The sequence below is a fragment of the Phacochoerus africanus genome, chromosome 13 (genome assembly GCF_016906955.1).
Source record: "Phacochoerus africanus isolate WHEZ1 chromosome 13, ROS_Pafr_v1, whole genome shotgun sequence".
In the NCBI taxonomy this organism is placed as follows: Eukaryota; Metazoa; Chordata; class Mammalia; order Artiodactyla; family Suidae; genus Phacochoerus; species Phacochoerus africanus.
In genome coordinates this window covers 7,830,433-7,844,695 of record NC_062556.1, presented here as the reverse complement: position 1 = coordinate 7,844,695, position 14,263 = coordinate 7,830,433, and the positions used below count along the sequence as shown (strand labels likewise).

At 42.1% G+C, this 14,263-nt stretch overlaps 1 protein-coding gene across 2 annotated transcripts in view; it reads right to left on the bottom strand.

The window, feature by feature from the left end:
* B3GLCT (beta 3-glucosyltransferase) overlaps window positions 1-14,263 on the bottom strand; it is a 113,001-nt gene that overhangs the window by 53,180 nt on the left and 45,558 nt on the right. For both annotated transcript variants that reach the window (XR_007131377.1, XM_047755714.1), the window contains exons 5-7: window positions 9,322-9,398; window positions 8,447-8,558; window positions 306-442 (exon numbers count right to left, since the gene is read on the bottom strand). Coding sequence is in view for 1 of the 2 variants with exons in the window: in XM_047755714.1 (XP_047611670.1) it covers window positions 306-442; window positions 8,447-8,558; window positions 9,322-9,398 (326 nt within the window). In the remaining variant the exon portion in view is untranslated. The remainder of the gene's footprint in view (window positions 1-305; window positions 443-8,446; window positions 8,559-9,321; window positions 9,399-14,263) is intronic.

The window sequence follows — 14,263 nt, the reverse complement described above, 5'->3', positions numbered from 1 at the left end:
GGCACCCTCGGGCATTCATCTCACACTCTTGTCAGTCGCCTTATTTTTGCAGGTGAGTAAGAGGAGGGACAGAGCAGCTGACCAGTGAGGGGACGAGTAAGTGACGGAGCCTCAGGTGTCCGGCTCCTGAGCAGGTCTCCTCCACCCCCACCACCGCCTCTGCCGAAAAACTCACGCAGATCCATCAACTGTAAGACTCGGCAATTACACACTGTGCATCAACTACACTTCGATACAATAATTTTTTTTTAAAGACTTGGCAAAATAAAAGAATGAGACGACAAGAAAGTCTAAGCAGCTCTTACTTGTTTACAAGTGGCATGCTAAGGGCCCAGCCAGCAGCAAAGTCTGGATATTTAAAAACTGTAGGATTTTCGGAAAAGGCATAATGGTGAATTATTGTAGATTCTTCATCATGTAACGCTTTTCCTAAAAACCACTCCTGTCAAATAAAGATAGGAAAACATTTTAAAAAGCCATTTCATGCAAGACCAAAAACAAATTAGTATCATCAGTTTTAGTTAAATATTCTGGGTGATGGAGAATAAGAACAAATTATGTATTTTTAAAGAATTTTTTTTTGTCTTTTGTCTTTTTTGGCCCATGCCCATGGCATACGGAAGTTCCCAACCTAGGGGTCGAATCAGAGCTGTAGCCTCTGGCCTACACCACAGCCGCAGCAACACAGGACCCGAGCTGCGTCTGTGACCTACACCACGGCTCACAGCAACGCGAGATCCTTAACCCACCAAGAGAAGCCAGGGATCAAACCCACGTTGTCATGGATACTAGTCAGGTTCATTCACCACTGAGCCATGACAGGAATTCCACTACATATTTTTAGAGAATTTTAACAAAAGTCTAATACTCGTAGGTTAATACAGCATAATCTTTGTCTATGAAGGAAGTACTTTTAAGATCAGATCAACAGGAGGAACCAAATGTGAGTCATCATTCTGCTATTAGTATATCAAAGGGGTATTTTACAGACTATTTCATATCAAATACTATTAATGTAAAAAAAAGTGCTCCTTTATATCCCACTGAGTTTGCAAAAAAGAATTTGGAAAATTCCTTCCAGAATCAGAGCCTATTTTATTCATTTATTCATCCATTTATTCATTTATTATTATTTGTTAACAATTAACACTGAACTTTATCCTACACCAGGCGGGAACATAGCTTACACAACAGTGGGGAGATGGGGAGTAAGCAGGGAAATACGGTAAGTTCAGAATATGAGTGCAGTGTGCCAGGATACAGGTAACAGAGAGCAAGGGGAACCCCCCAGAGAGAGACGGAAACCTCTTACAAGGGAACAGGTGAACTGAGATGGAACGACATCAAGCAGCCAGCTAAGCACAAATCTGAGCAAGAGCGGATGGGGAAGTGGATACAAAGTCCATGAGATGGAAAAAGTCTTGATACATGCAGTGAAAAACTAAGTCCAGCGTGGCCGGAACATCCTGGGGATGGGACACCCAGGACCAAAGAGCACGGCAGGAGATCACCCCGAGCTCAGACGTCACAACAAAACAGCCTGGGTCAGCCCTGCTCTCCCGAGAACAAGTATAAGAAACGGGAAATTCTTAGAGCAAATGACTCAGGGCATCAGAAAACAACGAAGACAAACAGCAGATGGAGGCTAACATCCCAGAGGGAAGGGGAGCCCCCCATGGGAATCCCACAGTCCGTCCCTGTCACCCTCAAGGAACTGCTGGTTCCCAGAGGAGAGGACAGCACACAACAGAGCGCCCAGCTGGGGACTCCTGCAGTCCGGCTGTACTGCAGAGGCAGAGGCTGGAGCTGGAGGCTGCCAAGAGGGGAGAGATGTACGGGGATCCCAGAGACATAAGCCTGCAACATTCCGCCTGCAGTTTCCCTTCAACTCCTAGGCTGCACAAAAACCAAGAGCCAAGGAGAAAACAGCAGTGGAGGGGCTAAAATCTGAGCAGAGACTTCAGCAGTAGTGCTGGGAGCCCAAGGCTGGAGTGCAGGGTCTGCCAGGGGAAAGAGGGCTGGAAGCAAGGGTGGTCTATAAATAGACCTGCCCAAACAAGGTCTACAACCCAGAAGAGAATATTAAACTCTCCTGTGTGAAGAGATATCATCCGCAGCCTCTTTAATTTTTCATATAAAATACCTGACAAATGGGGGGAAAATGTAACTGTAATGTATACATGTAAGGATAACCTGACCCCCTTGTTGTACAGTGGGGGAAAAAAAAAAAAACAAAAAAAACCTGACATTTAGTGAAAAGTTATCGGGCAAGCCAAGAAACAAGACCAGGCCAAAAGAGAGAAAAATGAGAAATAGAGATTCACGGATAAATCAGATTTTGCAATTTAAAACATAGCTATAGGAGTTCCCGTCGTGGCTCAGTGGTTAACGAATCCGACTAGGAACCATGAGGTTGTGGGTTTGATCCCTGCCCTTGCTCAGTGGGTTAACAATCCGGCGTTGCCGTGAGCTGTGGTGTAGGTTGCAGACGCGGCTCGGATCCTGCATTGCTGTGGCTCTGGGATAGGCTGGTGGCTACAGCTCTGATTCGACCCCTAGCCTGGGAACCTCCATATGCCATTGGAGCAGCCCCAGAAAAGGCAAAAAGACAAAACAAAACAAAAAACACATAACTATAATTAGCATGTTTAAGAAAGTCGATGAAAAGATGAAGACTTTTACCAAAGAACTAAAATCTATAAACAAGTCAAATGGAAACTCTAAAGCTGAATAATGCAATAACTGAAGTTAGGAAATACAAGGCATATTAGACGGAATAGAAGAGAGAATTAGAGACCTGGAAGCTAAGTCAGTAAAAATATCCATATTGATGCACAAGAAAGAAAACAAAGATAAACATGCAGAAAAGGGCTTAAGAGCAACATAGGATACAGTGAAAGTTCTAAAATTCATGATATTCAAAAATAAGAGAGAACACAAAGAGAAGCAATAGAAATCAATCAATATTTGAGGAAATAGCAGCTTGCAATCTTCTCAAAAACTGACAAAAGGGAGTTCCCACCATGGGGCAGTGGGTTAAAAATCTAACTGCAGGAGTTCCCGTCGTGGCGCAGTGGTTAACGGATCCGACTAGGAACCATGAGGTTTCGGGTTCGGTCCCTGCCCTTGCTCAGTGGGTTAACGATCCAGCGTTGCCGTGAGCTGTGGTGTAGGTTGCAGACACGGCTCGGATCCCACGTTGCTGTGGCTCTGGCGTAGGCTGGTGGCTACAGCTCCGACTGGACCCCTAGCCTGGGAACCTCCATATGCCATGGGAGCGGCCCAAGAAATAGCAAAAAGACAAAAAAAAAAAAATCTAACTGCAGCAGCTCAGGTCACTGTGGAAGCTGGGCTCTAACTCTCAGCCTGGCACAGTGGATTCAAGGATCAGGCATTGACAAGGCTGCAGCACAGCTTGCAACTGTGGCTTGAATTCAATCCCTGGCTCAGGAAGCTCCATATGCTATGGGTGTGGCCCTAAAGAAAAAAAAAATTGACAAAAGTCATCAAGCCATAGATTCAAGAAGCTCTATAAACTCTAATCAAGACAAATACAAAGAGGGAGTTCCCTTGTGGTGCAGCAGATTAAGGATTCGGCATTGTCACTACAGTGGTCCAGCTTGCTGCTGTGGCACAGGTTCGATCCCTGGCTCAAGAACTTCCACATGCCACAGGTACGGCCAAAAAAAAAAAAAGACAAATACAAAGTAACCATACATAGGCATAAGTTGGTTGAAAAATCAAAAATAGAGAAAATCTTAAAAGTGGTTTTGGGGAAGGGGTGTACATAGTTCTTTCAAAGGAGCAAAAACAAGACATACAGGTAACTTTGCAACAAAAACAAGAGAAGTTAAAGGATGGGGCATCTTTACAGTGTTAGAAATTTACTGCAGAGCTGGAGTGCTACACCAAGTGAAACTATCTTAGATGGGAAACCACAGGAACTTTCTCAGGAGGTCAGCGAGATGATGTGAATTACAGAGATGTTGGATTATTGGGAGGGCAAGAGTAGAAACCAAGAGAGCTACCAGGATGCTCTAATCATGGTCAAGGAAAGAGATGCTGGAAGCCTGGACCAGAGCGGTAGTCAATGTGCAAAGAAGATGGATGAGGGATGCATTCTGGAGGGAGACTTGACTGAATGGGGAACGAAGAATCAATCAGCAGCCCCAGGTTTCTGTGATATGAGCAACTGGACAGATGGTGATGCCATTTCTGAGATGAGGGAGACTGAAGATGGAAGAGGGTACAAGGGCCACCTGGAGTTCAGTTTTGAACATGTTGAGTTTGAGGCTCCTGTGAGGCAAGTCAGCTGTTTGACTCGGGTGTGGGGAGCATGTGCTCAGTCCCCCGGCTCTTCTGTGTGCGGCTCCAATGGGACCTGATCTGGGAGGGGTTTCCTGAATACCCTGTCTAGAATACCATCTGAATACCCAGCCCACCCCCCGTCTATCCTTTATCCCTCTTCTGCTCTTTTTCTCCACAGCATTTATACCATCTGACACATTATTTCACATGAATTATTTCACATTATTTCACTGCCTATCTCCCCTGCAACAAGAATGTCCCCTCGTTGTAAGCAGGGATGCTGCTCCATTGTGCCCCCTGCTGTTTCCCCAGGACACCTAACATGTCGCAGGTACTCCAAGTTTTGTGTTAAATGATGCAGGAAGCCCAGGAGAGCTCTCAAAGGCAACTATTAAAGAAATATCAGCATATAATTTAAATCAAATACCCTGATTTCAGAAGTTTTGTATATTTTCTCTCTTATCCAACCATCACCACCTCACTCCCTCTTCCTCATCAGAAAATAAAAGCAGGAAGGATACAGTACAATCTCCTAAGAGCCCTCTTCGGCTTGTGGCTGTGGTGTGTCCCAAATTCCTCCCAGGGTCTTAGTTTGGGTCAATTCAGCAGCAAGTCATAAATGAACAGACGTGACAGCCAGTCACGTAACTGCATCTGGGCTCATGGTTGCACAGGCTTTCTTCTTGATACTTTGCGGCTGCATTATGTCATCACCGAGCAAGAGAAGTGACCATGAGGCAAGGAGCCTCAGCTAGAGATGAAAACTCAACATCTTAAAAAAATCAAACTACTAAACATTAACCATTATAGGAACAGCAACCGTTAAATAAACATTAACATCAAATGAAAAAGACCACACTTAATACACCATGGAAACACAGTGTGTTTACAGAAAGGAAACACTTCAGTGTACTTCAGCACTTTCTCACTCATCTCACTACTTTTTCTCACTCCAAATATATATTTATGCAGAACATGTTTTTATGTTTTAACAACTAACAGCAGTGTTTTGCTATTATCTGATATGTAAGATGGGTCTTCAATGTTTTCGTCAGGGGTTACACCGTAAACTAAGAGAGAAAATGATCCCAATTCTGAGAAAAGGCATTCCTCCATCTTTCTTAATGATTTTCTTAATGGCTTCTTAATAAAGATAATTATAATCAAGACAAACTGTGAAAGAGTAATTCAGTGTTCTACTAGTATCTCAGAATTATTCAATGCCAGCACTCATGTTTCACCTCTATTAAAAATAAAAAAATCAAGAAACTTCAGCAAATGCACACATATTAAAAGCATATGGTGGAGATAAAAGAGACTTCAAGAAAATACAAAACTTTATCACCCAGAAAGGCAATTTAACAAAGATTCGTTAGTTTAATAAAGGTTAAAGTTTTTCATTTAAAATGTTGTACAAAGGCATAAATTTGCATGAGTAAGGATAGAAAGATTTTAAGGGAAACAATGTCAGAATCAAAATAACTGGTACTCTAACACACTGTATAATTACTATTTTAATTACTATTTTAATATAGTTTATTTGTGTCAATATCAAAGCTCGGTTTGTCGCATATTTTTCTAAAATTTCATATGGTCAGGGGAAAAAACACACTGGTTTGCACTAACTTCAGCACAATGTCGTTTTTATTCCCTACTGCTAGTTTCAAAAGAAATAAAGCACCCCAGTTTTTTTTTTTTTTCAAACAGCAGAGCTCACAAAAGAAGAAAACATCTTACTTTACCTCTGCTGTTCTGTACTTGCTTTTCATGAACTTGCCTTGAACTTTTAAATTTATCATCCCAATTTTCATTAGAAAGTACAGTGACTCACCATCTTCTGTACAGAATTAGAGCTTTGGCTAATGGAAAAATAACCTCCAGGTGAAACGAACACTAGTTGAAAAGACTAAAACTCCTACATCCTAGAAAAGATTTGGGAGTTTTTCTCAAGTCGAAGGAAAACATAAAAGCCTAACAAACATCTTACATAAAACATGGCACAAAGTACACAGATGCTGCCCAGCATCATCGGAAAAGACCAAGACACATTCGTAATTCTTCTCTCCTCCAAAGGAATTATTTTTTTAACCTAATAACCTTCTCTTTCAGTTACATCTGTGCTTTCCCAGAAATCAAAAGCAAGAAGACACATCATGATAGGTCCTTCCAGCTTTTAAAAAACATCAAAACCAGCAGTTTTATTACAGTAACGAACATGCCAGCATTTGAGAAATCAACCGAACGATCTCTGTCGCCCAGCGTGGAGCAGCAGCATCCACAAGGCACAGAGGCACCCAGAAGCCACTGTTCCTTTACCACGCCCTCATTAAACCTGACCCACTTCTAGAGAGGGCATCAGAATAGGGGCTGGGCCGGTGTCCAGTGATACCAGAAAGGGCCGGGTTCTGCGTAGTCGGAGTTTGAAGAATTCCATCAAGAGATCCGGGTGTAACCTGGGCTTCTCCCAGAAACTGAACAGCCTGAGTTACTCTTGACAAACCTCCAGAGACACTGAATGGAGCCCAGCAGGACAGCTGACATCAGAGTTACTCAGTCATTCACGCATATTCACTGACCACCTACTGTGTGCTAAACACTGCCCAGTGCTAAGAACTTGGGGGTAAACAAGGGCCACTGCAGCTCAGATCTGCACAAAATAAAATTTAAAAAGATGCAAGTAGCTGGAGTTCCCGTCGTGGCGCAGTGGTTAACGAATCCGACTAGGAACCATGAGGTTGCAGGTTCGATCCCTGCCCTTGCTCAGTGGGTTAAGGATCCGGCATTGCCGTGAGCTGTGGTGTAGGTTGCAGACGCGGCTCGGATCCCGCGTTGCTGTGGCTCTGGCGTAGGCTGATGGCTACAGCTCCGATTCGACCCCTAGCCTGGGAACCTCCATATGCCGTGGGAGCAGCCCTAGAAAAGGCAAAAAGACAAAAAAAAAAAAAGATGCAAGTAGCAATGAACTTCTCACACAAAATGACATCCAGGCCCACGTCCAGATCTTCTCAAATACTGTTCCCTCTACTCAGCGCATTCTCTCCTGTTACCTGCTTGCACAGGGCCGTCATGAGCCTCCCAGATTAGGTGCGCGGCCCTGCTATGTTACGCTATTCTAACAGCCCTCGGTGGGTGCTTCCCTGAGTAACAGATGTCTCACCTTTAACTGTAACTGCATCTTTACTGGTCCATCCCCTCCCTGCTACTCTGCACCATCCGGGCACTGAGGAGCCTTGCCTATCTGTCCTAGCCCCTGCTATCACAGTGCTTGATGCACAGCTGGTACTCAAAAAACATTTCCTAGGAGTTCCCATTGTGGCTCAGCAGGTTAAGAACCTGACATAGTGTCCCCAAGGATGAGGGTTCAATCCCTGGCACTGCTCAGTGGGTTAAGGATCCCAAGTTGCCTCAAGCTGCAGTGTAGGTCACAGATGCAGCTTGTATGTGGTGCTGCTGTGGCTGTGGCACAGGCAGGCAGCTACAGCTCCGATTCCACCCGTGGCCAGGGAACTTCCATGCGCCGCAGGTGCAGCCATTAAAAAAAAAAAAAAACCACTTCCTATCTAAAATAATATATGGTCATTGTTGATCAAAAGAATTAATTTAAGCTTATTTCTTAATTCTAGACTATAGTTTATTTCTCTAAAATTGCTAACACAATAAACATTATATTTTACTTTTTTTTTTGTCTTTTTAGGGATGCACCCACAGAATACGGAGGTTCCCAGGCTAGGGGTCAAATCGGAGCTGTAGCTGCTGGCCTACGCCAAAGCCACAGCAATGCAGATCCAAGCCACGCCTGCAACCGACACCACAGCTCACAGAAGTGCCGGGTCCTTAACCCACTGAGTGAGGCCAGGGATCGAACCTGCATCCTCATGGTTACTAGTCAGATTCGATTCCACTGAGCCACAACAGGAACTCCTCCCAGATTTTATTTTAAAATAACTCATTATAACTTCCATCCATCTGAAAGCTCCAAATCTCAAAGAGAATTATTTAATATTGCTTCCAGATATTCAACAATTTCATTCTTAATTTTAAATTGTTTTTATTAAGCTGAAAAATCTCTGTATCAAAATTTAACTTCTTTTAAGCATTTTCTCCAAAAGAGAAAGACTCGTATTGAAACTGTATTCACCTTTGATGGGTCATAGCTTCTGAGTGTTTCCAAAAGCTGTGGCATTTGTATTCTTGTCTCTTCGTCACAGAAGAAAATCCATGATGAATTTCTGCTATACGTCACAGAAAAGCTGACAAAAAGAAATAGGTTACAGCAATCACTTCTATAAAGTGACTTCATAATAAAGCTTAAAACTGATAAGCAGGAAATGGATGAAGGACATTCAAATGGCAAGAAATCTGGATTTTTCTGCCCCCCATATTTTTCTTCCAGGTATAGTTTCAGCTTATAGGAAAGCCAAATACATATGGTTTATGAAAACAGCTAGAGTTCTTCAAGTTAATTCTTTCCATGAGAAAGCCCAATTCCGAAGAGAATAAAGTATCAACTCTACTGACGTTATTATCTTTTGAAAAACAAACATATTTAAAAATAAAGGCTAGATTCATTCCCATTGTGGCTCAGCAGAAACAAACCCGCCCAGTATCTATGAAGATGCGGGTTCAATCCCTGGCTTTGCTCAGTGGGTGAAGGATCCGGCATTACTGTGAGCTGTGGTGTCAGTTGCAGATGCGACTCGGATCTGGTGTTGCTGTGGCTGTGGTGCAGGCTGGCAGCTCCAGCTCCAATTCAACCCCTAGCCTGGGAACTTCCATACACCTCGGGGATGGCCCTAAAAAGCAAAAAAACAAAAATACAAAATACAAAAGCAAAATCTATTCATGATTAAGAATCAATCACCAGGAAATCTGATTAAGGTAGTAATCACAACAAAGAGAGTCCAATCCGACTTTGCGTCCTGACTCTGGGGTGGAAACGCCCTCTAAGAAATCAGGGTGCCTACGAGCGTCAGGCAGAGATGCCCACCATGCCCACATCTGGGTTAAACGTACTGCGGTAACAGCGGCAGAATGGTCCACGCGCCTTCCTGCTGGGCCAGCTGGTGGAGGAGGAGAACTCTGGGCAATTCCTGAAGAAACAGTTGCCACAGCAGAAAAATAAATAAACACTGTGACCACAATTTCTAACAACAGCAAAAAAAAGACTCACATTAAAAGCAGGTATTTTTAAAGATCTGATTTATTTCTCATGCTATTCTTTTTCTTTCTCTTCAGTAGCTACTAGAAATGAAAGGTTTCTCCACCGCCCAGGCTCCAAACAGTGCTGAAGGCCTCCAAGAAGGGTCTCCAGTGACACTCAGAGCTGACCTGGAATGGGCAGATTTGCAAAGGTGACTGCAAGGGAAGAGGGGGCGTCAGGGAACACTCAGAGGCATAAAGACGGCAGATGGAAACTAAAACCCTCACCAAGAGGATGTCACAGCCAATTCACCTCATGCAGAGAAAAAATCTTAGAGTGCTCTAAAAATACTAAAACACCATCATAATGCCGAACTCTGGGTCCAAATACTACAAATAGAATCCTGAAGGATTCGGGCAACAACAGTAAAAGCATAATGATGGAATTTCAAAATTTACAAACACAGGAGGAACTATGATTTAGAAATAGACACAACCATGGTTACATCACCATGCATACACACACGGAGAAAGAGACTCGCTCTTTTTAAAGCTCTAAATGTGAGCTGTGAAGTCAAGCGCTGTTCAGTGTATTTCAACGTGTGACAAGCCACAAATCCGACGTCTGTTATGTCCGAATTCCCGCCCCACAGCAAACTTCGATATGTTCTATGCGTTATGCTACCCACATCCCGGTAACTATCACAAATAAGACTGTAAGAATAAATGCTTAACTATTTAAAATATTACTGCACTAATACAGATTCCATACCCAGCTTGAGGTTCACAGAGGTTTATTATTTAAGAGGAAAAGAATGGTTTTTAACATAAATCTCTGGAATATCAAATAAGCCCCATTATCTCATGTAGTTTTTCTTACTTCCACGTACAAATGTGAAATGTAAAAACAGTCATTAAAAATAAAATCACACTAACAATGTGCCCTGTTAGGGAGAAAAAGCAAACCCTAAAAAGCTGAATTAGCAACTATCCAGTATAATTCTGGGCTTTCTTATTGTTTATTCTGAATAATGCAGCAATTTTCATTGTATTGTCTTTTTAAAAACTGCTTGTACTCTCCATACATACATATATATATAAACACATACGTATCGCTATATTCTCTATGCATATATATACGTCTGTATCACATCCATACTCTTGAGGGATTATATAAGGGCAAAAATAATATGTGAAGAAAATAACATTAACATCTGCATAAATCTTTCTAATAATTATAGGAGCATGGTAATAAGAACAAGCTAGAAAAGAAACATGTCAATACCTTAAAAAAAAAAGTTTTATAAGTAGCAAATGAGCTATTATGTAGCAACTGAAATTACAATGAAGACATTATGATAATGAGAATTTATGTTAAACAGACAAACAGACATGATTCCGACCATGTAGAGTAAATTCAGGACTTCCCGTCATGGCTCACTGGTTAGCAAACCTGACTAGGACCCATGAGGATGTGGGTTGGATCCCTGGCCTCGCTCAGTGTGTTAAGGACCTGGCATGGCTGTGGTGTAGGTTGCAGACGTGGCTTGGATGCTGTGAGGCTGTGCCTGTGGCGTAGGCCGGTGGCTACAGCTCCAACTGGACCCCTAACCTAGGAACCCCCATATGCCAGGGGTGCGGCCCTAAAAGGCAAAGAGACCAAAAAACAAATAAATAAATACATAAAATAAAAAAATAAAACAAATTCATAGATAAGCAGAGACTGGAAAGGAGCCAGAAAAATTAAAATTTGTGTCAGAATGATGAAATTACTACATATATGCTTTTAAAAATCCTCCATTATGTCACAGATGCGGCCCTAAGAAAAGACAAAAAAAAAGAGGGAGAGCAAAAATAAGTACAAAGAGTTCCTGGTGGCTCAGTGGGTTAAGGATCTGGCATTATAACTACTTTGGCTCTGGTTCCTGGAGTGGTGTGGGTTCAATCCCTGGTTGGGGGGGGGGGCGGGGAGGAAGGCATCCAAACGAGAACCCCCTTCCAAGTTTTAGGAACTACACAAGTGAGGTCAGCAAATATTACACAGACAGGTGACCTCAGCAGAAAGGCTGGGAGGGCACTTTCCTGGCAGAAACGCAGAGACAGGCTTACAGACACCTTCTGTCACAACAACAAAACAGCTGCAGGCAAAGGTCAGTCAGCACAAAGGAGGGGTTAAGCTCTAGACTAAAACAGGCTCTCTGGACGACTAGTGGAATACAATCTTTCCTTTCTCCATTACCTTTGTTTACCAAATCATATGCCTGGATTTCATATTTGCTTCAACTGGTGAACACAAAAATGGCAAGTTGTCTGTACCCCGTATCTCCAAAGACACATTTCAAAAACTACGGTGCTGTATTGATAACTATCTCCAAAGATGTATGGATACCTTTGTCTCGAAAACATAAAATACGTCCTTCCTTCATGCTCAGAAACCTGGTCTCAATTAACTCTTGATTAAGCCTAAGCCATTTTACCTATAAATTTTCAAACTTGTCTACTAATCTTCAAAAGGGGCAAAAAAAAAAAAAGGACCTTTTCATTCTTGTTTTGTACGTGTGTGTGTATATGGATGCGTTTGCATGTGTGTATATATATATATATACTCTGTGCGCGACTGCTCACACAGATCCAGGCTTAACGCATACTCGTATGTATTAACACTTCGTAGATAAAAAGAATTTAAAAGTTCACAATAAAATTTTCCATCAAATGATTTTATCTCAGTCCTTACCACTTGGGACTGTAATAATTTACATTCTCTACCTACCAGGCTGTTCTATCCACACGAGTCTTAGACCTGCTTGAAGGGGCCACGTTCGCAGCTGACAGCACTTTTAGATGCAAAGAGTTTTTTCACGTGTAATTGGATGGATGAATAAGAAAGAGTTTTCAGGAGTTCCCATCGTGGCACAGTGGTTAACGAATCCGCCTAGGAACCATGAGGTTGCGGGTTCAGTCCCTGCCCTTGCTCAGTGGGTTAATGATCTGGTGTTGCCGTGAGCTGTGGTGTAGGTCGCAGACACAGCTCGGATCTGACGTGGCTGTAGCTCTGGCGTAGGCCGGCAGCTACAGCTCCGATTCGACCCCTAGCCTGGGAACCTCCATATGCAGCGGCAGCGGCCTAAGAAATGGCAAAAAGACAAAAAAAAAAAAAAAAAGAAAGAGTTTGCAAATGGAAAAACCCAGGAAAAATTAAGAGTATGTTCTATCAACTGAGCCCTTTGGAATAGAAGCTACAGTAGAGGCACTCCTGGAGGTAACACTGCCTGTTGTCAGAATGATCCCTATGCACCAAACCATGCTACTACTCCACTCAAAAGCTGAAGACAAAATTCTACCCCAAAAATGAGATAATACCTTAACAGGCAAGCATAAAGGGCCTAAAAATACAAATAATCAAATGTGGGTAAATGACAGAAAAAGGAAAAACCTGATCACAGGAATTTAAACGTCTTATGTTAACACTATTTGTCTCACTGAACCAAAATCTACCTTTATTTCCATCACTGGCATCTACTGGTACCCTACTGTGCACTTTGAAATCAGGAAGCCTAGTGCACCTTCAGGCAGCACTTCAACATTTCTCATCAAAACATATTCACTTTTAAAGCCACTAATAATATTAAGAACCAACAAATTCAAAACCCACACTAATTGATTACTTGGCTCTTACACACACTTATCTTCAGGTGGTAAAGGGGTTTGATCCCATTACTGAGCATTCTCAACATGCTTCTTTGTGAATGGAGAATGCCCATTATTCTTGACATGGAGGGAGAAACCACTAAAAATGTATATCTAGAAACACAGCACAAATGAAAAACCCAACATCTGAACATGGATCAACACAGATTAGTATCTTAAATACCATAAAGAACTTTAATTATTATTACGTATGGAAGTACCTTAGAAAACTGTATATACAACTACCACATGACCCAGCAGTCCCACTCTTGGGCATATATCCGGACAAAACTTTCCTTGAAAAAGACACATGCACCCATATATTCATCGCAGCACTATTCACAAGAGCCAAGACATGGAAACAACCTAACTGTCCATCAACAGATGAATGGATTAAGAAGATGTGGTGTATATATACAATGGAATACTGCTCAGCCAGGATGTGAGAAAAAGGAAGGTACACGTGTTTGTGTGACTGGGTCACCCTGATGCACAGTAGAAAACTGACAGAACACTGTAAACCAACCATAATGGAAAAAAAATTTTAATTAAAACAAATAAAGTCAGATGAGATAAGATTATTAAAAAAAAGGAACTTTAATTATTAGGCAAATTTGGTTTTGAACCATTTTAGTCTTTCTGCCTCTTTCTGGAAAGAATTCCAATTAATTTAACTCCACGATACTGGCCTTTTCCCTTGTCAACAGACGATTTCCCAATATTTGTAACTGGTCCATGCCTTAGTTTAAAACATAAGCCTGGCACTATATGAGTTTATGGTCTAATGCAGTCTCATTTTTCAGACCAAGTACTCAATTAGAAAGAAAAGGCCAGGACGTTTGTTCAGCACTAGGCGAAGGTTCTAAAGGACCGAATCCTGGTCTGAAAACGATTCCAGTTCAACCGTATTTCCAAGTCCCAGGATTACTTAGTTCTGAGGCACCCAACTGAGCTTTGAGACCAACAAATAAATTATGACGAAATTTCACATCTGCTTATTGTTATAATTCCTTCCATGACAGTAGGTCTATCTTACGCGGATAACGACAGGGATGTATAATGTGCTGTTTGGAACATTCATCAGACAGATTTACTAGCTTGAAAAACCAGGACTCATTTATGGACCAGT